Genomic DNA, 24,130 nt, shown 5'->3' on the forward strand with positions numbered 1-24,130 from the left:
AGAACCCTCCACAAAATGGCTGCTGCAGCTTACCTTCAGTAACAGCAAAGATCCTCATGGTATCAGCTGTTGCTAAGCAAATGTTTTTGCAGGGCAAAAGCCCCCTTGACCCCACCCACTTTCCAAAACACTTGGCAGGCACCATGGCACGCACAGGCACCATATTGGGAACACCTGGCTCTATGCAGAGATAGAATGACAACATTTTGTGCTTCCACTATGGAAGTGCTACTGAATACTGATATGTAATTCATAGTCACAGCTGAATTAATACATTTTGAGATGCATCTGGCTGGAGCTGCAGTAAGGAGGCCAACCCATGTCAAATTTAAGAAGAGCCATTAAATTACCAAAAAGGAATACTAATTTAGTAATTTTTAGATCAAGGTGAGCAACTGTGTTGGTCTGAAGCAATAGAACAAAGTAAAAGTCCAGTGATACCTTTAAGACCCAGCTCACACTCCGGGCTTTTTTTCTGGAAAAAGAGGGGCGGGAACTGTCGAGAGGGAAATGAAGGACATAAATCTGGTTCAATCATGTCCAGTACTTTAATGTTGATTAGCAAAGAATATCAGATATTAAAATCTTTCTGCTGTTTATGAGCTAGTGAATTATTATCTTCCCCTGCAAAAAAAATTCCAGGGAACAGTCACACATCAGCCCTAGTTTTTGTATAGGCAGCAGGAGTTTGTGTTTCACCCCCACATTCCAATGAAGTCTGTTTTATTTATTGGCTCAGGGGAAGCACAAAGACCTGTGAACATGGCCTGCTAGCCAGAGATTCTGCATATATGGCAAAAATAAAGTGTAGCCTTAACTTGAAGAATCCTTCTCTGTTAAAAATGGCTCTGGTAGGTAGGTGACACCAATCATAAACTAGAAAATCATGATCCTAGATATGGAGAATAAAACACATTTAAGCTTCCTCCCTGCATTGCATATACGGGATCCTCCTGTCTTACTCGTAAAGTCCAACCACATTGTTCATTCTACATATTTACACTGTGTATATTTACTATATTGGCTTATTTTGTAATCTGACTGTATTACTGTCTATGGTATGTACCTCATTACATTATTTTTTCTGTCAAGCATTACTGTGTTACACTACATTTCTAGTGCAGGGGTGGCCAAACTTGCTTAACGTAAGAGCCACACAGAATAAACATCAGATGTCTGAGAGCCACAAGACATGAACATCAGTTGTTGGATGGAGGAAAGCAAGTAGATGGGGGAGAAAGGGGTGGAAAGACAACAACTTTGGCATTAAATGCGTTCTCCAAGATGCTGGCCAATGGGGTAGTGTGGGCTTTGAGAGCCATACAATATGTGTGAAAGAACCAGTTTGACCACCCATTTTAGTGTAATGCTCTCTAATTTTGTTTACAAAATAATTTTGGGCCCTGTTCACACAGCGTCTTGAGTCCATGTTAAACTGACCCAGTTCTGTTCCGAATATCTTTGTTCATGTAAAGGGAATAACTAGAAGAAGCACTTTATTCCCTCTCAAATGAGTGTGTCAGATTGCTGAAAAAGACAGCAAAGATAAAACAAGTCCTGCTGGCTCAGACCAGCGGTTCATCTAGTTCAGCATCCTGTCTCAACAGTGGCCAACCAGTTCCTCTTCAGAACCAACAGGGCACAGAGTCCAAGACACTCCCCCAGTGTTGCCTCCTGGCTCTTGGATTCAAAGAGTTGGTGCCTCTGAACATGGAGGTTCCCCTCAATCACCATGGCTAGTAGCCACTGATAGACCTATCCTCTATGATGCCAGATGAGGGTTTCTTCACTAGCTCGATATGTTTACTTATTTGTATACACAAAATATTATGCATGAACTCACACCTTGACATTTTATAAATAGCTCTGCCTCCCATAGCACGCATTTTGTGGTTCTACCCACCACCCTATGGTCAGAGTTCCAAAAGTGTCTGCACAATCAGAATGGTCAGCCTTTCAAGCGATACCAACATAACATGGGCTGTCAAAATGACAATTGGAGAAAATTGGTCTTGTTATTTCATGGCTCTGGAACAGGGAGATGCAGAAGACCAATGCAAACTCTCTGTGAACAGGAAACAAGAACTTTTTGCAACTTGGTTGCCACAATTCTCAACAGCAGGAACTGAATAGTTTCCCAGGCAGCAGGAAAATGAGAGCATGACCTGCAAACATGTCCTGTTGTGATACCCCCCCCTTATGCAATAACTTTATTACTCTAGTTTGGCCACCTGAGACCTTTTCTAACAATCAGTAAAGCAGCGAGGAGAGAGTCCAAACAATAAATGTAAAATTACAGAGGGAAATTATGTTTCCAGAGCTTTCAAAAAGGCCAGAACTAATTTACACTGGAGAGGAAACTTCCTAATTAGTTTCAGCTACTTGCCAGGGTATTTTGTTTATCACTCGTATAATCCAGAGACATTAGCAACTAGGATAATTTGTAACTTGGCTCCCTGATGATAGAACTTAATTTGAAGTAGGAGTCTAAATGTTTTCTGAGTTTACAATGGGCAGCTTAATATCTCACGGGACTTGCACCAGCAGAGTGCGTTTGAGGACAACAGCCAAAATTAAAGGCATTCCTTTTCCACTATAATGTTAGCCACTATGATATCGTTATACAGCACCTCACAAGACTGGAAGGAAACACTGCACAACCACAACATTATAAATATCAAAGCTAATGTGGTTTTTAAAAAGATAAAACATGTATTTATTATCCTGTATCATCTGCAGACATGGATACTGCATTTGTTTATACCATAATATTCATAAAGGGCTATCCAAATTTTCCATTCTTCTTCCCTGATGTGGTCCTTGCAGAACAAAGTGTACAGTCATTCACACCAAAATCCAGATAAGAAATGGAAACAGTCAGCTATCATCAGCTAGAATTTCAGGATACTGGTCCCAGAATTGATCCCCAATGATGTCACAATGCAAAGGTACTGGTGTATTCTTTACACGGGTCACTTCAACTTCCTTCTCTTCTGTTTCTTTGGGAATTTTAATTTTTTTCCTAATAACTTGGTTTACCTACAAATTCAAATAACAATGAAAAATCACAGAACTGAAGTATTTCAAGACTAGAAATCTATTCAAGATTCACCTGCTGCAATATATAACCAATTGACTCCTTAGCTCAATAAATTTAAAAAAATTCTTCCCAAAAAACCCACATGCCCAACGTATTACAAGCACTCTATTTTAAAAAGAGAGGTTTTAATGTAAGTACTTACAAAAGCTACAGATGGCAGATGCTATCTGCAAGTGGGTCTCCTGAGATCTTAGAGAGCCTCTGCCAGTAACAATTCTTAGCTACATGGACCAGGGGTCTGAGTCGATACAAGCCAGTTTTGTATGTTTGTACTTGAGGTCCTCCCCCTTGTCTAAAACAGTTTCTGCTGCAGCATGTGTGGGTCAGAGGGTTAAAGCTTTGTTCTTTAGAAATATTGTCTAGTTGCATGCATATTTGTACAGATTTAATGGACTGACTTTATTCCTCATGCATCTCCCCACCCCCAAAGCAGCCCAAAATGGTATTTTGCAAGGGCAATCCTAAATAGGCTCAGAACAGTGTACTCTGTTTAAGACCACACCATCAGTATCACAAATATTCGTGAGACAGAATAAGCTGTGAGAAGCCATTCAGTGAACTTCATTCATGGATCTATATTTCCCATTCCAAACAACAGGTGTAAATTGCCGAAAGAATTATTTTAAAAGATAAATCCAGTGTTTCCACTTTAAGTATTCAAGGCAGTTTAAACAAATCTTAATCCTCTGCCTCATAAATTTGCATACTATTAAACTGTGATAGGAGTACATTTTGAGATAATCAAGGAGCAAACAAAAGCAATTCATTGCTAGTGAACCCCAGACTTTAAAAAAAAAAAACAGCTTGCAGCCTCACTAGTAGTTAAAAAGTGATCTCACTGATTAATCAACTAATATTCAATTAAAGTTTAACAGAATTATAGCTTGTGGCCCCACTCCAACCTCAATGCTTCACCTTTTTCAACAAAGCCCATGTTTCCAAAACACTATTAGAAGCATCCACTTTCAGGAATCTGAAGAAGCCTTCATTCATTTGGGTTGCTTAATGCCTCAAAGTTACTGCCCCTGTAACCCTAAAGTATACAACATAATGATCTAATTTCCCTTTCGCCATAGGCAAATATATACACACCCATGCCCAATTTACCAACTGTATTCAAAGCATTTTTGCATCTTGAATATAATGATGGTCATATGGAGAAGTAGGCCATTAAAATTAAGTTACAATATAGATGAAAACATTTCAGTAAAGTTGATATGGGGTGGCCAATGGTAGCTCTCCAGATGTTTTTTTTGCCTACAACTCCCATCAGCCCCAGCCAGCATGGCCAATGGCTGGGGCTGATGAGTTGTAGACAAAAAAACATCTGGAGAGCTACCGTTGGCCACCCCTGGATAGCTATTTCTGACTTTTCCCCTGGCCTCTACAAATGACTGGACTCCCCAAAATACTGTTCTCAGTTGTTTTGGACTCTCACAACAGCATGAGGTACACACTGTGGATGCCTGCTGTGCGAGAGAAAAATCTGTGGCAATTTACTCCCTCCTTTGTAAAAAGGTCTTCTGATCACAGAAAAAGTACTGTATCAAACATAGTATTTTCCAAAGGGTGATCATACTTTGAACATATCTAGGGAAAAAGGATTTATATTTTGGTTGCTTCCTTGCCAGAATTATCACTTTCTTTTATACCCAAGAGCAGATATTGTTTTAAACCTGTATTAAAGCGGACACATAAGGTTAAAAGTCAAACAATTTCAGATTGCTGTTACAGCACACCTTCTCCTTTTGCATAGGATCCATTCCCAGGATCACCATGAATGGTAAACATCCATGAATACTGACGAGGCAGACTCTGGGACAGGACCCTCCTACCCTTCCACAGCAATCGGGCACCTTGCCTGGGCCCATGGTGGTCTTGTCTTGCAAGTCACCCAAGCTGGACTCAGTGATACGACTGGACCACAAGAGCCAGCCAGCCATGGCTGCTTGAGTCAGAGTGATCATGAGGAGGCAGGGGGGTGGAGACAGAATGCTTATGCCTGCTTTCCCTCAATGCATTAACTGACTGTATAGTGGAGGGGGGGAGGTCATGTGTTTAGAACTAGCTGATCAGATGGTTGATACTTAGGCATGAATGTGAAAATACAACTGGCAAATTATGAAAGGTGAGGCTGTATTACACAGCACAAAAATACTCAAAACATGGTAATGCACAACAATGTTAGCATGATGTCACAAAATGTGATGTGTTAGCATCACAGATTAAATAAGGCAATGCAAATGTTTGCAACTACTACATTATAAATACAAATCGAATTTTTGTGACTTAACTGAACAATCTTTTTACTTAAAGAACAAAACATTCCATGGTATTCGGTGCCTAATGCTGACAGCCAAGATTAAAAGAAAAAAAAAGTGAAATATACAGGGACAGGGGAAGATACTCGAAGATATACAGCAGCAACAAAGTTCCAGGATTTCAATGGCAGGTTCTAGTGGTAAGCACAACTTGCCAACAGGGTTGCCACTAAATTTTTATTTTTCATTTCCCAGACTTTCCCTGACCAACAATTGTCAATTTCCCTGACCACCATTCAAATATAACCACAAGTTAAAAAATGAATAGGTCATGTTGCATTAATGCAAGGCTTAATGAAATGTTCCACTCTACAACTACATAAAACTCAACTGCAAAAATATTTGTCAAAGTAAGAGAATTAATATCAGCTTCTTTCAACATTAACTGCAGCAACATCTGTTTTGCAACTGCATCAAAAATTACACCAAGATACAAACTTCAATTCAAGTAAATGCTGAATACTAAGGAGTAGGAACGTTCCAAAACTGGAAAAGTTTCACTTTCTGTTTTAAACAATTTTATTTCAGTAACATATGGTAACAATTAATTCTTTGCATTATTACTTTTTTATCTATCCTATATATTACTTTTCTAATCCCCCCTCCCCCCCGTTACTTGACCCCCGCCAGTGTTGTATACTTAAAATACTAATATTTAAATGTACCACTAATAAAACAAAAATTTCTATTTTTCTTTCTTTTAAGACTTATTATCAAAAATTGTCTAATGTCCTTTTATTTTCCACTCTTTTTCTATATAACTTCTGAACTTCTTCCACTCCAACCTAAAAGTTTCTAAATCATAGTCTTTTAAAATTCTTGTCAATTTGTCCATTTCACTCCATGTTATAACTTTTAAGATCCAGTCCCATTTCTCTGGTATTCACTTGCTTCCACAACTGCGCATACAATGTCCTAGCAGCTGAGAGCAAGTACCAAATTATAGTTCTATCTTCTTTTGGAAATTTTTCCATATATAATCCCAACAGAAAAGTCTCTGCAACTTTCTTGATTTCATATCCCAAGCTCCTAGATATTTCTTGTTGAATCATCTGCCAATATTTTTTTGCTCTTTCACAAGTCCACCACGTATGGTAAAAAGAACCTTCATGTTTTTTACACTTCCAACATCTATCTGGCATCTTATTGTTCATCTTTGCCAACTTTTTAGGAGTTATATACCATCTATACATCATTTTAAAACAGTTCTCTTTAATACTATGACATGTTGAAAGCTTTATAGAATTCTTCCAAAGATATTCCCAAACTTCCATCTGTATTTCTTTATTTACATTAATTGCCCACTTAATCATTTGAAATTTCACTACTTCATCTTCTGCAGACTATTTCAAAAGCAGTTTATATAATTTTGAAATTAATTTTTCATTATCTCCAAGCAGAACTATTTTCATTTCTGTTTGTTCTTTTCTTATTCCTTCAGTTTTGATATCTTTTTCCAACAAGCTCTTTATTTTTTGCATTTGAAACCAATCATATTTATTATTCAACTCTTTCACAGTTTTCAGCTCTATTTTACTGCCTTGTATTTTTAATAGCTGATTATATGACAACCACTTTTCTTCACCCGCTTCAGCTGTTATTTTTATCACTTCTGCTGGCACTATCCATAACGGTTTTCTCTCATCCCCATATTTCTTATATTTCATCCACGTATTCAACAAACTATTTCTTATATAATGGTGAGAGAAAAAACCATGCATTTTTTTCCATAGTACATATAAGCGTGCCAGCCGAATTTATTTCCATGACCTTCCAACGCCAAAAGTTTTCTGTTTAGTAGCATCACCCATTCTTTTATCCCCACTAAGCAGACTGATCATGATATAGTTTTAAATCTGGTAACTGGAATCCTCCTCTCTCTTTTGCATCTGTTAAAATTTTCATTTTAATTCTTGGTTTCTTCCAAGCCCACACAAATTCTGAGATCTTCCTCTGCCATCTGTTAAACTGTTTGCTGTCCTTCACAATCAGAATAGTTTGAAACAGATACATTATTCTTGGTAAAATATTCATTTTAATTACAGCTATTCTTTCCAACAATAACAAATTAAGTTTATTCAATTTTATCATATCTTCATCCATTTTACGCCATAGCTTCTCATAATTATTTTTAAACAAATCAATATTCTTCATTGTTATCTCCACACCCAAATATTTTACCTTCGAAATAACTTCACAACCCATTAATTTTTGTAACTCCTTTTGTTTACTTACTTGCATATTTTTACATAATTTTTTTTATTTTTCTTTATTTATATAAAATCCCGCCAGTTCTCCATATTCTTGTATTTTAGCTAACAGCAAAGGTGTTACTTGAGTGGGGTTTTCAGTTATAAACATTATATCATCTGCAAATGCCCTATATTTATAAGTAAATCCTTTTATTTTTAATCCTATTTCTTTGTCTTCTTGAATTTGCATCAGTAAGATTTCAAGTGTCATTATAAACAACAATGGAGAGAGCGAACACCCTTGTCTTGTACCTTTACTAATTATCATATCTTCTGTAAGGTCTGCATTTATACATAGCTTTGCACGTTGTTCAGTATATATTGCTTTTATAATCCTTATAAAGTCTTCTCCCAACTCCATTTTCTCCATAACTGCAAACATGAAGTCCCAATTTAGATTATCAAATGCTTTCTCTGCATTGGCAAAGAATAATGCTACTTCCTTTTCTGGATGTCTTTCATAATACTCTACAATATTTACAACAGTCCTAATATTGTCTCTTATCTGTCTTTTGGAAAGAAACCCCGCTTGATCTTCCTTTATAAAATTTATCAAATATTGCTTAAGTCGTTCTGCCAGTATTCTTGTGTATATTTTATAATGATTATTCGATAATGAAACTGGTCTATAATTTTTTACATTCGTGACATCTCTATCCTCTTTTGGAATTAACAAAATCACTGCTTCCTTCCATATATTTGGTATTTTACCTTTTAATCTTATGTTCATCAATTTTTGGAGTTTCGGTATTAATTCCTCTTTAAAGGTTTTAAAAAACTTAGCTGTATATCCATCTGGCCCATGTGCCTTTCCAATTTTCATTGCATTGATCGGTGCTCCAATCTCTATTCTTTCAATTGGCGCATTCAAAACTTTTCATATTTTCTGTTAAGGGTGCTATTTTAATATTTTGTAAATACAGTTCCATCTTTTCTTTCTTTATTTTAACACCCTTAAATAATTTAGCATAATATTTAATATTTTTCTCTTCCATCAACTACAATCTTACTAATAATTTTACTTTCTCTCTTTTTTTTCAATTGCCAGACCAGGTATTTTCCAGGTTTATTTGCTCCTTCAAAAGACTTTTGCTGTAATTTTTTCAAATTCCATTCCAGTTCTTTATTTAACAAATGCCTCATTTGTGTTTGCAATATTGTAATCTCCCTCATGATTCTCTTTTCCCCTGGCCTTTTCTTTAATTCGCCTTTTTTCTTTATTTCATTTTGAATGTCCAACATCTATTTATCTTTTGCCCTCTTATCTTTATTATTCAGTGATATTAATATTCCTCTCATTACTGCCTTATAGGCATCCCACACTGTCTGGAATTCAATATCTTCTGTCGTTTACTTGAAAGAAAGCTTTGGTCTTATTTTCTTGAAATGTCACTATTTCTTTATTCCGTAATAAATCTTTGTTTAACCTCCATCTTCTTGATTTTTTCAACGAATTTGTAATCTACATTATTGGGTTATGATCAGCTTCTATTTTAGGCAAAATCTCAATTTTCTTCGTTATAAGGCTCAAATCTTTAGTGCCCCACATGTCAAATCTAGAGAAGGGATTATGTCTTGCTGAAAAAAAGGTATAGTCCCGTACTTCAGGATTAAATTTCCTCCATGTATCTTCCAAATTTTCTTGTTTAACCAATTCAAAAAAAGATTTTGGCAATTTTCCTTCTTTATTATTCTTTTTTTGTCCAGATCTATCCAATACATTCTGAATTGTTCCATTAAAGTCCCCCATTATCAAAACTTGATCATATGTCAATTCATCAAGTTGTTGTGTAATATCTTTAAAAAATACATCCTTCGCCCCATTTGGTGCATACAGTCCCAATAACAACGTTTTTTCCCATTCAACGTTATTTCTACTGCTACAAATCTTCCATTTTTATCTTTAAATACTAATTTCGGATCCAATTCCTGTTTAACATAAAAAATCACTCCCCTTTTCTTCTGCTCAGCCAAGGAATGAAATTCTAATCCCAATTGTTTATTCCATAAAAATTTATAATCCTTTTGCTTGATACGTACTTCTTGTAGACAAACTATATTACAATTTTGTTTTTTAATCCAATGAAATGTTGCCCTTCTTTTTTGCGGTGAATTTAGTCCATTTACATTCCAAGACAATAATTTGTAATCCATCATGGTGCAAATTCTTTATTTTCTTCATAAAATCTACGCAGTTCCTGTTCATTTGTAATTGTAATTCTTTTTCCCTGAAGTTCAAAGCTCAAACCTTCAGGTATTATCCATCTATACCTCATTTCATTGTCCCATAATTTCTCTGTCAATTTTTTGTATGTTCTTCTGTCATTTATCACTTGCCTTGGTAACTCCTTCATGATTCTTACTCTGCTGCCAGCCACTATCAATATATTTTCAAAATTTTTGTTCATGATCTTTCCCACCATTTCCTTTGTCATATATCTTATGACCATGTCTCTTGGTAGATTATTTTTTTTGCATAAAGTGAGTTCACTCTATACATATAGTCATATATATTTCTAGACCCTTCAGGATCTTCCTCCAAAAATTCTGCAATTATCTTTATTATATATTCTTTCAGGTCACTTTCTTCCTTTTCAGGTACTCCTCTCAGACATATCTGAGTCCCCATCAATTTGCAGTCATGGATTGCCACTTTCTTGTATTTTCATCAAGGTGGAATCATGTACTTTCATTCTCCCTTCTACCTCCTGCACTTTCTTAGATGTTTCCTCAGTCTCATTTCTGAGATCTTCAATACCTTTTTTAATCTCTTCTATGATTTCTTTCTTAGAGGCAGTTATCATCTCTTCCATACCTTTCATCATTCTAGCCTCCATGGCCTCTAACTGTTCCTGCATTTTCTCCAGAGAAGTAGCCCTTGTACGGGTTTGCTTATGCTCTGACATTTAAAAACACCAAAAAATTTGTTCTCACCAATTTAAAATTTAACTATCAGGTTCAAAAGATTAGAGCTTGCTTTTTCCAACAAGCCTAATTTCGCCGTCCTCAGAGCCTCCTAGGCTGAGATATTAATTTTTAAAGTTTTTATTTCTTTCAAAATGGCAGTCGCGACTTTCTACTTCCCTTTAAAAAAAATTCTCTTTTTTCCTTTAAAAGCTTTTAAAGTCTATAATTAACAATAATGTCCAGTAGTATTTATCTTTTCATCACCACCTCTATTATTTCCAATAATTTTTAATGTCCCGAACACCTTAAAAATATTATTTTAATTTGACCTCCTTGTAATGGCCGCCGATGTTTTTCTATGGTATTATAATCCTAGAGTAGGCTTTTCATCTGATACTTCCTGCTTTACTTGCCACCAAATCCCGTTTTCGCTGGTAGAGATCTCACGATACTTGACATACTTCCTGTGTTGACTATATATGATGCAGGTCTGTGACAATGGTGCTCTTTTTTCAAAACCACAAGTAGACCAAACAATAAATTCCTTCTCATTTTTTAGCACTGTCCTTTAAATTTAAAAAGTCCAAATTTCACCTCTTCATCCCTTCTTCTTTCAAGCTTTCTAGATTTCCATTTCCCACCTTCTGAATTTATTCTGTTTAACTTTAAATAGTCCTGGAATGAAAGAGAGTAATCTGTACCTTTTCTGCAAGTTATCCAGATCCACATCGGTCTTGTAAAGCTTTAGATGTTTAGTAATGTCCAAGAAGGTTAGGATTCTGTCAAGCTTATGTCAAATAAATGACTCTGTAAACTTCTGCAGATGATGAAAACGCAACTCTTCTCCGGAGAACCCTCAAAGGAGCCCCCCCCCCGGGACTCCCTTTTAGCCAAGGTAAATCTCCTCAAAGTTTTCTGTGCATATCTTGGACTAATCTCTGACTGAGAAAAGTAGGCAGTAGGCATTAGTTTGCCTTCCACTACCCTGAACAGAAGTTTCAGCCTGCTCCCTTAATGAGAAGCAGCTTATCTCGGCATTTTCCTACCCCAGAAGTCGAAAAGTTTCACTTTCTGGTTCCAGAAAGTTTAATGAGCAGATCAGCAGCAAGAAAGGAGATGGAGTTTCTGCAATCTAGAGAAGTAGACAACCCCTTATGCATGGGAGAAGTCAGGAAAGAGGGTGAGAGAGCTGGTACTCTGTAAACTCCAGCAGGAATAAGCTATCATATTTGCAAAATTTACTTTGCATGGTGCAAAGTAGAAAGTGCTAGTTGTCTGTGAAATCCAACAGTGACAAAACTCATTTGCAACTCTGTGCTCGATTTAGCAGAAGACAAAACGTCCATTCCATACACAAGCATGACCCAAAAACATGCTTATCTTTATATGTAAGTTATATGCAGTACTAGCAGGTAGGGATGAAAACAGTTAGATGTTTAAAGTTTGTATATTGCTAAACTTTTAAACTAGCCTTGCTTTGCAAATGCTACAGGCAGACCTTGAAAATCATGCAGCTCAACAAACAAAGCTCAACAAACACATTAGGCTGGTTGCTGGGGGTGGAGCTGAGAAAAAGGTGGAGCTGGGAAAGGGCATCATTAAGTTTCACTTGTATTCTACTTTATTCCAGTTGCCACAAAAACAGATCCTGCTCTTGCAGCAGCAGGTCAAAAATCCACTGCTTGAATATATTTTGATCACAATTTCCCTGACTTCAGACCAATATCCCTGACCTTTCCTCACTAGTTTCCATTTCCCTGACTTTCCAGAAAGTGGCAACCCTGACAAAGGCAGTAAGGCCACGTTCTGAAGCAGTGACTGGAGTCAGTGATGGGCTGAATGAGGGTGAACAAACTGAAATTTAATCCTGACTAGACAGAGGTTCTCTGGGTTAGTAGACCATGGACTTGAGATTTCCCTTGTCTTGGATAGGGTTATACTCCCATTGACAGTCAGGTTTGTAGCTTGGGAGTGCTGCTTTGACATAGCAGTCACCTGCAACATTCAGCCTGGTTTTGACCAGCTTTGGCTGGTGTGCCAGCTGTTCCCATTCCTGCATTGATTGCATCTAAAAAACAGTGATCAATGCCTCTGTTACATCTAGACTGGAATACTGCAATGACCTCTACTTGAGGCTACCCTGAAGAACATTTGGAAGCTGCAGCTAGTACAGAATCAGCTAGATTGCTGGTTAAAGCCAGCTACTAGGATCCTATGACCCTAATACTACAGGAATTACACTGGCTATGACCTGCTCCCGAGCCCAATTCAAGATGTTGGTTTTGTCCTTTAAATCCCTACATGGCTCGGAATCCAGGTTCCTGAAGAACTGTCTTCTCCAGTACATTTGTACCTGGGAATTAAGATCACACAGAGAGGCCCTCTTGACTGTCCCGCCAATCAAAGAAACTCATCTGGTGGGCACATAAGAGGGCCTTTTTGGCAGCAGCCTCACAATTATAGAACAATCTCCCCAGGGAGGTGTGCCTGGCCCCCACACTTTTAATCTTCTGGTGGCAGTTGAAGACAATTTTATTTAGCACTGCATTTAATTCTTAGCTTTTTATTAGCAGTCCTAACTGGAGTTTTCATAATTTTATCTATTTAAAATCACAATTTTATTTATTTTGGGTTGTGTGTTTTTTTTAAATAATCATTTATGTTGTAAGCCATCCTGAGTTCTGCAAGGGAGAAGAACAGGTAATAAATATTTAAAATTAATAATAAATATAGCTGTGAGCTTAGTACATGGGAAATTGGTGAAATCCCAAAATGTGTTGCTTTTTAAAAAAAAAATAAACCCCATGTTGCCATTTCATACCCACACAGGGTGAATATATAAATGATTTTACCTTTTGCCACACTAGAACTGTTCCTTTTCTGTACATTAACGGTTCATTGTTGTAGTTAACGTTGAATTCAGAAAATAAAATTTCATTCTTATCACCTGCAAGCGTTCCCTAAAGAAGGAAAGGAAAATCATACCACACTCATGATGAAATGCCACATTATCACATAGGAACATGAAAACATATCATCCAGTAATTTTCCACTTAAAAGTCTATATAAGCCCTGCATTTTGTAGTCTTGCTAGTCAAATGATAATACTTCTACAAATCCATGCTTTATAGAGCTCAGTGGTACTTACTTCTACCTAATCATATTTATGACTGGATAACAAAGGCTTTTTTCTCCTTTCTTAAGTAGCTCACTTGTCGAACAGCATTCTACAGACATATCAGTATCTGATCTACTAATTAGACCTGTATATTTAACCCCCCCGACCCATGCACCAATTTCAGCCAATATTACTGCTTCCCCTATTTCCACCCAAATAAATCCAAATGTATACAAAGAGCATATTGCATCCTCCATTTTCAAGGTTGGTTTTGCTTTCAAACTTTCTTCCATCATTGCTGACAATGAAATCACCAGACCTCCTTGTGAAACCAGGCACAGTATGCTTTTTCTCTATCCAGTTCTACTTACCTTCCTGAATAGACTCTCAACATTTACCTATCTAATTCCCCTTTTCTTAGCTTCTCTTTCCCAATCTCCACCACTAAGTCTTCCAACCAAACAGTCCTCCTCATCTTTATCTGTCTATGGACTCCTTCCCTCCTGTTTATCCCACTGTACAAAGAGCCCCGTGGCGCAGAGTGGTAAAGCTGCAGTACTGCAGTCCTAAGCTCTGCTCACAACCTGAGTTTGATCCCAGCGAAAACTAGTTCAGGTAGCTGGCTCCAGGTTGACTCAGCCTTCCATCCTTCTGAGGTCAGTTAAATGAGTACCCAGCTTGCTGGGGGGGGGGGGGGGAAGTGTAGATGACTGGGGAAGGCAATGGCAAACCATCCTGCAAAAAGTCTGCCGTGAAAACGTTGTGAAAGCAATGTCACCCCAGAGTTGAAAACGACTGGTGTTTGCACAGGGGCTACCTTTACCTTTTTTTTTTTTTTACTCTTTGGTCCTCTTTCAAGCAACCTTTCAACATTAAGTTTGTCACAAAAAATAAGTATTGCATATTGTTCTTCAACTTTTTTTCCAGGGAGTTCCCCCCCACCCCCCAAACAGCTTCAAGGCTTCTGGAATTTTACATCTTTAAATCAGTTGAAGAGCATCTTTGTTCCGAAAAAAAGGTCAAAGGATCACTCACCCATTACAGTTGAAACATCCTCCTCATCAATTGCTGTTTCTAGAATGTTTCACAGAACTAACCTTTGCACTCTGCTATTTTTTACTATTCTACTTTCATCAAATACAAAAATATAGGAAAAAAACAAAAAACATAAAATCCTAATCAAATATACATAATATAGAACCAATATCATCTTATATGCCATAGCCTTATTCCAATCTATTCCAACCTCTCTTTCTTCCATCTAAAAGCTACGTGAATAAGTCTTTAACTTTCAAAAGCAAGTCAATCTGAAGATGCAAAAACATTCTTTAAATTTGTCTAGCCACTTTTATTCAGAGAAGGTTTCTCTTTCCAATTGTTAACAACATGGGTTATTTCCAACAGAGTGATGGGAAAAAAACAATAGGGCAGCAGAGAATGGATACAACAGAAGTTCTCTGGTTTTACTTGGGATTCTTACTATGTAATTCAGGAGAAACATCTCTGCAGCTAGTGGAATTAAATTTCGAGTTCCATACATTAAACAATTTGATACCATCTTCCAGAAATTCTTTTACCTGGGACACTTCTACCACTTGAGAAAAAGTGCATCAGCTTAACCATAATTATACATTCCTGCCAGTTTGTGTGATAAATGCCACTGATTCAATATCATAACAATCCTCTCTCACAACCTGAACTAACTGAAAAAGTTCACCCTTTAGATAGTATAAATTTCTAAACATTAAAATTCACAGAATATCCTAATAAAGCTTTTCTACATTTCACAACAAAGCTTTTTTCTTGATTATTTCAAAAGTGATTATATATTAGCAAACAAATCTATGATTCCTAGAAATTAATAGTCTCGAATTCTGTGACAGTTTTCAGTACATATCCTTATTCAATACATATCCTTACTTTTTGCTCTGTTTATTTGGTTAAAAAAGAAGCCATGGTAATACAACCTGTGATCTAGTTATTCTAGCTGTTGTTTCACTTGATCTTTAGTCAAAAGGCCAAGAAGTGATTAGTTATTTCATGATATAACTTCACCATTACTAGTGAGAGCATGCAATCTAGGCTTAATGCCTAATCTAAATGTTTTCCTTCTTTAATTTCCTAATTTTAAGGCATATAATTGAAGGAGAATTTTAAATTTTTATAATTCTAATAAGAATCCAATTTTAGTTTACAAACCTATTTATAAATATTATTTATTATGATTTGTTTCACCAGCTGATTACCCTCCCTATTAAAAATTAAGGACAAAATGAAATAAGTTCTCAAACAAGAGCAGGAGATCTAAGGAGACATGGCATACTACATCACCACGTTAAAAAAAACCCCAGCCTATCAGAACCCGTTTGTGTCAAATAGTTTGAACTGCAGGTAATGCTGATATTAAACACAATAATCATCAATGCTATTAAACACAAGACACAAACAACTTTGTACCAAAGAAAGCCTCTTACAGTTACATACCTGTAATCTCTTTTGCGCCTGTATAGGCGTCAAGCCACTTTTCTGTACAAGACTCCAAAATACCGTATTGTAGAGATTGTTAATGTGGCCTGCAAAAATACCAGATGGAACAATGACAATTAGGCTACTTTCAAAGTCTAGATCAAGAAGTATATTGAACAAATTTATATTGGCACAAACCAATAGTGCTAGTAAGGAAGTACAGAGAGATAGAGAGGCATAAACCTTTTACAGAAACACATACATTTTATTTCTGCAACATATTGTTCAGCATATGATCCGAATATAAATTCACAGGACATATTTTTAAAGTAGGTAAATTTTAAGCCATGCATCTGTTTTTCTTAACTTGATGCTTAACATGCTTAAATTAAATATTAAAATTACAGCCAAAGTTAACTGAAGTGGGGTAACTGTTGTACTTGACAAAAGATGTGCATAAAGCATGCCTCCTTTCTCCTTCATATTGTTGCTGTACTCAATGCAGAAAAACTAAGAACAGGTTCACATCTTCCTGTACAACTCAATACAATGCTATTTGCATGCACTTTATTATAACTCTGTAACTGTAGGTTGGAGACATTTTAAAACAAGAACTGTTTTAATATAGGGACAGGATCTACAGGAAGTTGTAAGGTTGCACCCCCCACCCTTTGTAGTTATGACCATGATGAAACAACTACCAACAAAAAAGAAAAACCCAGACTATGGCGATTTCCCTAGTTTACGAAAAGATGCTTACAATCAGCCTGTCTCCAACTGAGATAGTCCTTTAGATTCTGGTCACTAGGATATAGTACAACACGTCCATCAAATCCTGGTGGATACAAAAGAGGCTGGTCCTCAAAGTAATCCTTCCAATAGAAAACATAGCTGGCAGCAAACTGAGACACCACATGAGTCATGAACTTGCTTGCAAACAAAATAAAGGGAGAAAGGATACATTAAAAAGAATACATTAGTATCACCAACACTACAGATTAACTGCCACATAATGTAATAATATGCTTCTAGTTTAAAATAATTTCTTTCTCAGAGAAAGCATACAATATTTTAAAAGTTAATCCTCCACCTTTCAAGTAGCTAACAAACTTCCAAGGCAGCTTATTCAACTTATGCCAATGCAAGAAATATGACTTCTGACAGAACACAGCAGTTGTTATGCAGGGGACTAGTGATATCAAAGTCTCCACTAAGCTCTATGGTGCTCTTACTGCCACTGACCTTACAGGAGGCACAGTAAGCCCTGAGGTAACAGCCAGTCCAAAAACTGTTCCTGTCACAACATCAGTTGGAACTGTCTCCAGAGAGCAGAGTTTCTCATCTAAACCAAACAAATGTGACTCCCAACTCTCATTTCCTGGTGCTGCAGAAAGCTGCTGGGGCAAAGAATGTCACAAGCACTTCCCTGGAGTAATAGCTTCTGCAGGAAATGCACAGCACCAGCTGTAGTCAGTACCATACCCAAGGATACTGCCTGTATGCAACTACTTCAAAATCTCTGGATTTCTGCAGACTAAAGTGGATGCAAATTTAAGTGCTTTCTCCTTTACATGATTACATTTACTAGTTTTCCAAAACTAGCATTACTCTAATGCGATAGCACCTGTCCCACCCCAAGACTAGAAAAAGCGTAAGACTTACAGGAGCAAATGTGCTGATATCAATATAACAAGGTATAAACTGGGAAAAGGGAAGAATTCTAAAGCCACTTACCTAGATCGCCTCTTAAACCAATTACTTCTTTTTTTGAAAACAAAACTGTATTCATCACTTTGCCCATAAGAAATAACAATATCGTCTAGCTCCTGCATTACTGTTTGTGCACATTTGTTCATTAAGTGAAGTGCACGGTCATCATTGGGCTTCCTGAAACCATGCTGCTCAGCAAAACTTGAGAGAAGAGGAAAAATACATATATTAGGGAAATTTAATGTCAAGACTATTCAAAATGACACAGTTGGACTTACTTTCATCAGATTTGTATCTGCTGGAGCCAATAAGACAACCCATGGGTGCTTTAAAATAGTTTAGAATAGTCAAGAGACAATTCTGAGAATTTCAGTAGTAACTTGCAAATCTTCCACAACAAGGTGAAACAACTGTCTTGCTATTACAGCCATCCTTCCATGTTTTCATTTATATGGAAGCAGAAACAGAAATACTATTTTTCAGAATTAGCTAACCCATACAAATGTACCGAACGGTAGATTCTGGGCAACTTGTCTGTCAATGATCCTGCATTGAGCAGGGGGTTGGACTAGATCTTACAGCTCTGTGAATCTATAATTCTAGGGTCAAAGTGGCAGTAGACACACTGGTACAAGACATTGTGTACACAGAGGCATACACACACATATATGTAAAAACCTTAATACAAGGTAGGGGAACAATGACATGCCCTGGATACTTAATTCAAACACTCCCAAATCGATTCCACCTTATGCACAGGCAAACGTGCATTATATAGTTTTAAAATTGCTCAAAAAGCAACGATACTAATCCTTACAATACAATAATGTATCAAGTTGTACTGGTGATCCAATACTACATTTCCCACTAGAAAATGTAAAATGTATGTAAATATCACTGGGAAAGGATCAAAGTTTAACACCAAGGTACTGCCACCCAATCTAACTACACCCTACCGGTCACTGGTCTTGCACGGAAGGGGGGTGGGCTTATTGTTTTCGGAGTGTTAAAGCAAGCATCACAACCATCTCCTGAGCGCAGATGTCCCCACACAGCCTCTCTCGCAAGGAAGGCGCCGTTGCCATAACAACTGTTAAGTAGAGCGGAAGCCGCCAATGGCAGAAGCAGGCCCTACCGGTGGAAGCTACGGCCGTCCAACCGGACCACGACCCAGCAGTTGGGCAAACAGGTATCGTCCGTTTCGAAGTCCCGCACGTATTCGAACTTGCTCTTTGCCATGGCGACGCGGCTACAACCTAACCGCGCGCAGCATCCGAGAGCAACAGTGGAGCCACGAAGAAGCCCAGGCCGCGCCAACATCAGCGGAAATAGCCTTAGGCGGCAACCGGAAAAGAGCGTGTCTAGCGCCCATCTCTATGATGATCCGAGGTCTTCGTCGCTAACAGTTGAGCTGCTAGTATGAGTGGGCGGATTTTTCTACAGTACATTAACTCGGTTGTCCCAGTAGAATGGAGCGGGCGGCCAAGGGCTTTAGTGTCCCAAAACCGAAGGTGCTGAGGCTGAAAGCCTCTCCTCCGCGCACATACGTAGGTTGCGCCCAGGCCCCGAAGTGTCAGGTTAAGCTTTCTTCGCACGGGGTGATGTGAGAGCACCCTCCCCTTATAACCACACGGAGGCGACATGTTCAAACTGCTGGAGCGTCACATTCCAGGTCCTTATTATGGCTCAGCTCCTTGCACTGAAAATGCAAACTGGATCTTCTGAGGGGCGGGGAACGCACGAGTGCAAATAATTTCACGGGGCTCAATGCATCCTCCTGCCTCTTTTGCTTCGCTTCGTTAAAGTTGAGAACCTGCCCAGTCTACATCGGATGGAAATCCGCGCAACGCCAATAACATGATGGGCAAAAGTAGGACCGCGAGGGGAGGGGGTCACACCCTCCCTCACGACTCCATTGTGACGCCACTCCCGGGGTAACCATGGTGACTTCCACGAAACAGGCCGAAGGAGGGAAAAGTAGGAGGCACGTGGAGCCCCGCGGCTGCCATTTCTTGCCGCTGCTCGGTTGGCGCAAGGCTCCCGCGAGCCTGAAGGCGGAGTCTTAAGTGCGGCGCGTGCCTCTTAGAGAGGGGGAGGGCGAGCTGAGAACGTTTGCAAACCAACCGCAGGAAACAAACGGGCAGTAACAGAGGGAGGCGGCTGAGCTCATAATCCCACAACAATCCCACTCCCGGGGCCGGGCTGCAGCATGGAAAAAGGGATGCAGGAAGAAAGTCCCCGAGAACAGCACCGCCTCCTGCATCCCACAGCTTTGCAGGGCACATCCTGCGTGGACCACATTATCTTGCACCCTCTATCTGGTCAGGGGATCAAGGACTCTCCCCTGTTGATCTTCCCCTCTAAGCAAGGTATCCAGCATCACCTTTTGCAACCCCTGTCCCCCAAGCCCGGTGCCTTCCATAGGGAGGGGAAACCCCCACAGCCTGGAGAAGATTCCTGCAAAGAGCAGCAGCTTGGGGGAGAACAGGCTTGCCTCAGCAGGCAGCTTTTCCAGCCCATCGTTAGTCTGGAGCCTGTGGATTTTGAGGAGCAGGGTGAGGTCCAGGAGAAGGATCAGCAGAAGGAGGGACAAGCAAGAGGTGAGGAGTGGAAGCAAGAGAGCCAGGCACTCTTAACCAGCAGCAGCAACAAGAAAAAGAGAGGGGACCACAAAGCTGCAGGCTGTCATGGAGAGAAGGAAGAGGGCATTGGTAAAACAAAGAATGCAGCGGAAATCAAAGTGGGGAATGGAGAAGAGACAGATGAGATCAAAAAAGAGACAAACAGTAAAGAAAATTGTGATGCTGAAACTTTGAAGTCTGAAGAAGAAGAGCCCATCAAAATTGAACTGATGGAGCCTTCTGATGAGGACTATCAGGGGAGAGAGGAAGTGGCATCCAAACCTCAAGCATCCTCCAATGGCCCAGCTCATGTGAGCAAAGATGCTGCCTTGTCTCAACCTCTTGGGGCACAGCATCCTCAAGAACTGAAGATTCCAATGACCCTCCATCCAGTCCCCCCTGGGGCCAGGATCCAGTTCCAAGGACCACCTCCATCAGAGCTCATAAGAGTGACTAAAGTGCCTGTGACACAAGTGCCCCTTAAAATGCAGTCTTTGCTGGAGCCTTCAGTGAAAATTGAAACAAAAGATGTACCTCTCACAGTGCTGCCTTCAGATGCAGGTATTAGATAGAAGTGGAGTTAGATTATGCCATATGACTCTAGTTGACAGTTAACTTCACATATTACTTTAGCACAGGGGTGGCCAATGGTAGCTCTCCAGATGTTTTTTGCCTACATCTCCCATCAGCCCCAGCCAGTATGGCCAATGGCTGGGGCTGATGGGAGTTGTAGGCAAAAACATCTGGAGAGCTACCGTTGGCCACCCCTGCTTTAGCATATGTAGCAGGCATCAGGTAAAGGCAGGTGAGTTGGCACTATAGCACATCTGTCACTTTTTTCACCTTTTCTGGAGTGCAGAAATGTAGAGAAGGCACAGTTTTTTCTATCAATTTTAAATTGATACAGTGATAAAGTGCTTCAGACACAAAATAATGTTTGTGTCATAGCATCAGAAACAACATTGAACTTTGGCATTTTAAGGATTAAGATTTATAAAGATAGATCTAGGTGCACAGTTGTGTTGGTCTGAAACAGTAGAGAAAAAGTTTGAGTCCAGTAAGACCAACAAAGCTTTATTCAAGGTATGAAGTTCAAGTGTGCACACACACTTCCTTAGCTACATTTATTTACCTTAGATTTATATCCTGCCCTCTCTGCGAGTGGACTCATTGAAATGGAAGGTTCATTGATATATATATAGTGATAGAGGGTGAACAGCAAATTAGCACACAATACAATGATGTTTTAACAGATGCTAAAGCTAACAGGAATAATAAGTTTACATTCTCACCATTTCTTTGGATTCAGTTATGGAACAAACAGTATATATGTCAAAATGGGAGACTTTTTTGTAGAAATATGTCTTAATTCTGGAATGCTAAGAACAATCAACTGAGATCATGCCTCCATGCTCCACTCATATCCTCACAAGTATGGAGGTAATTAACAGCATTCTTTTCTTTGAGGTGGAGTAGAACAAAGAATGGTTGTGCAGTATGTTTCCTCTGTCACCAGAGCAGAAAAACACACTCCAGTATTCATTGCATTATATTGCAATCACTAATACAGCATACTATTTTAAAAGAAATTAACTAAAATAAAGAGGACGTATAGCCCTTCTTGGTGAGAATACATATGTAAAGTCTGAATGAGTTTAGCATATGTAGTGAGATAAACCAATATCCCTGTTAAGTCCTAGGGAGGTTCCAAGTGTGATAATATGTAATTCAGCGATTTCCCTTTCTAGTCTGTTCCTGAAATTCCTTTGCAATAAAACAGCTGCTTTGAGGTCACCCATTGAATGTCCTGGAAGGTTAAAGTGTTCTACAGGTTTCTTAGTCTTGTGATTCTTAATGTCAGATTTGTGTCCATTTATCCTTTGGCATAGGGTTTGACTCACTACGTATGCGAAATTCATTCAGTCTTTACCTATGTATTATCACCAGGGAGGGTCCATCTTGTCCAGAGGTGTCATACTCATTTGTTATGAAGGCTGGATCTGATATAAATGTCACTTTGTTAAGCTGGGCCATGCTTGCTATAAAATGTAAATAGAGGTACCAGAGATATAAACATTATAAAGGTAATTTCAGATGCCAAATGGCAATAATAGGTGTATGGCAATAGTAGGCTTGATTGGATTTGATGTCATTTGCAGAGGGGTAGTTGACAAGGAAATATCAGTGTTGGTAACAAGACAAGAAACCTAGGTCTCAATTCCATCCAGGAGGATTTGGTGCAGGAGGATGCAAAGAACAAATGGACATAAATCTGACATTAGAAACCACAACATTCAGTTGCTGACCGAAGAGTAGCAGTGCTCTTACAAGGGACTTTCAAAGGGGGTTTAGAGACTGCTGAATTCCAATTGATAATGAAGCTCAAAACAATGCAACCTCGAGGACTGAATTGAGACCTAGTTTTCCTCTCGTGTTACCAATGTGTGCTGTTATCCTTTGATATCTGAAATTACTCCACTCTCTAAGGTATAAGGGCCAGTCCAAGTGTTCTAATTCCTAATCAGGGTCTTTTTGAAAGAAAATAAATCCAGATAGGAACAGAGAATCCACTTAAAAAAAAAAGCAACAAGTTTTCAGAATAAGCCAAAATAATTTCGTCAGTGTGCATTATTCTTGTCAGAAGAATCCATCCATCCACCTTCCCTCACTTCCTCTGAAGAAGCAGTAGAAGGAAGTTGTTTGGGGGCCAGATTTGAGCCCTGTGCAGGCTGAATCTGTCCCACAGGCTGCATGTTTAACACCCCTGATCTAATCCAACATCCTGTCTCACAAACAGTGGCCAAAGAGTTTTTCTGGAGCACCAACAACAGGGCATAAAGGCCAAGGCCTTCCCCTGATGTTGCCTCCTGGCTCTGGAATGCAGAGGTTGAGTGCCTCTGAATATGGACATTCCATTCAGTCATGATGGTAGTAGCCATTGATAGACTTATCCTCCATGAATCGACTTAACCCCTTTTATACCTGTGGCTATTGCTAAATCATCTAGCAACAAATTCCAACTTTTAATCACTCTTTGTAAAGTAGTCCCTCGTTTTGACTATCCTGCACCTTCAGCTTAATTGGAAATGGAGTTAGATTATGCCATATGACTCTTTAGTTGACAATTTTTATGTAAGTGTATGCTGGAATAGAGCTGTTCTTACATAGAGAGCCAGATATAAAGTTTAAGCAGTAATTTCTACTGTTTGGAAGAAGGAAAAAGATTTCTCTTTGTCAACTCTCTCTACCCATGCATAATGTTACAAACTTCTATCATGTCGTCGTCCCCCCCCAGTTGTTTATTTTCTAAACTGAAAAGTCCCAGAATCTTCAGTTCTCATAGGGAAGGTGTTCAAACCCCCTAATTATCTTGGTTGCCCTCTTCTGTACTTTTTCCAGCTCTGTAGCACTCCTTTAGAGATATGGTGACCAGAACTGTACACAGTATTCCAAATGAGGCCATATCATAGATCTATACAGGGGCATTACAATATCAGTTGCTTTATTCTTAATCCCTTTCCTAATAATACCTAACATATAGAGTTAACTTCCATGACACTTCCATTGAGCTATCCACTGTGACCTGTGTTCCCTCTAAGCTGAGTTAGCATGAGCTAGCTCACAGATTTTTAACC

At 38.7% G+C, this 24,130-nt stretch overlaps 2 protein-coding genes across 4 annotated transcripts in view; one reads left to right on the forward strand and one right to left on the reverse strand.

Moving 5' to 3' along the window:
* Nucleotides 1-2,689: 2,689 nt before the first annotated feature.
* THG1L (tRNA-histidine guanylyltransferase 1 like) lies at nt 2,690-19,469 on the reverse strand. Of its 3 annotated transcripts, XM_060240239.1 has the most exons (6): nt 19,010-19,469; nt 17,899-18,075; nt 16,925-17,094; nt 16,183-16,271; nt 13,433-13,540; nt 2,690-3,039 (listed from the first exon to the last, which is right to left on the reverse strand). In XM_060240239.1, exons 1-6 carry the CDS (start codon nt 19,192-19,194, stop codon nt 2,878-2,880), a joined length of 891 nt encoding a protein of 296 aa, XP_060096222.1. In that variant the 5' UTR covers nt 19,195-19,469; the 3' UTR covers nt 2,690-2,877. The 3 variants fall into 3 exon arrangements, with proteins under 3 accessions (XP_060096222.1, XP_060096224.1, XP_060096223.1); XM_060240241.1 differs by lacking the exon at nt 19,010-19,469 and having other exon boundaries at nt 16,925-16,999; XM_060240240.1 differs by lacking the exon at nt 19,010-19,469 and having other exon boundaries at nt 16,925-17,090; nt 17,899-18,034.
* Nucleotides 19,470-19,852: 383 nt separating this feature from the next.
* The window catches only part of SOX30 (SRY-box transcription factor 30), a 44,114-nt gene continuing 39,836 nt past the window's right edge, over nt 19,853-24,130 (forward strand). The window contains exon 1 of the mRNA XM_060240242.1: nt 19,853-21,056. Within this exon, the coding sequence (XP_060096225.1) occupies nt 20,084-21,056 (973 nt within the window). The 5' untranslated portion in view covers nt 19,853-20,083. The remainder of the gene's footprint in view (nt 21,057-24,130) is intronic.

This window comes from Heteronotia binoei, chromosome 5 (assembly GCF_032191835.1).
Source record: "Heteronotia binoei isolate CCM8104 ecotype False Entrance Well chromosome 5, APGP_CSIRO_Hbin_v1, whole genome shotgun sequence".
Lineage (NCBI taxonomy): Eukaryota > Metazoa > Chordata > Lepidosauria > Squamata > Gekkonidae > Heteronotia > Heteronotia binoei.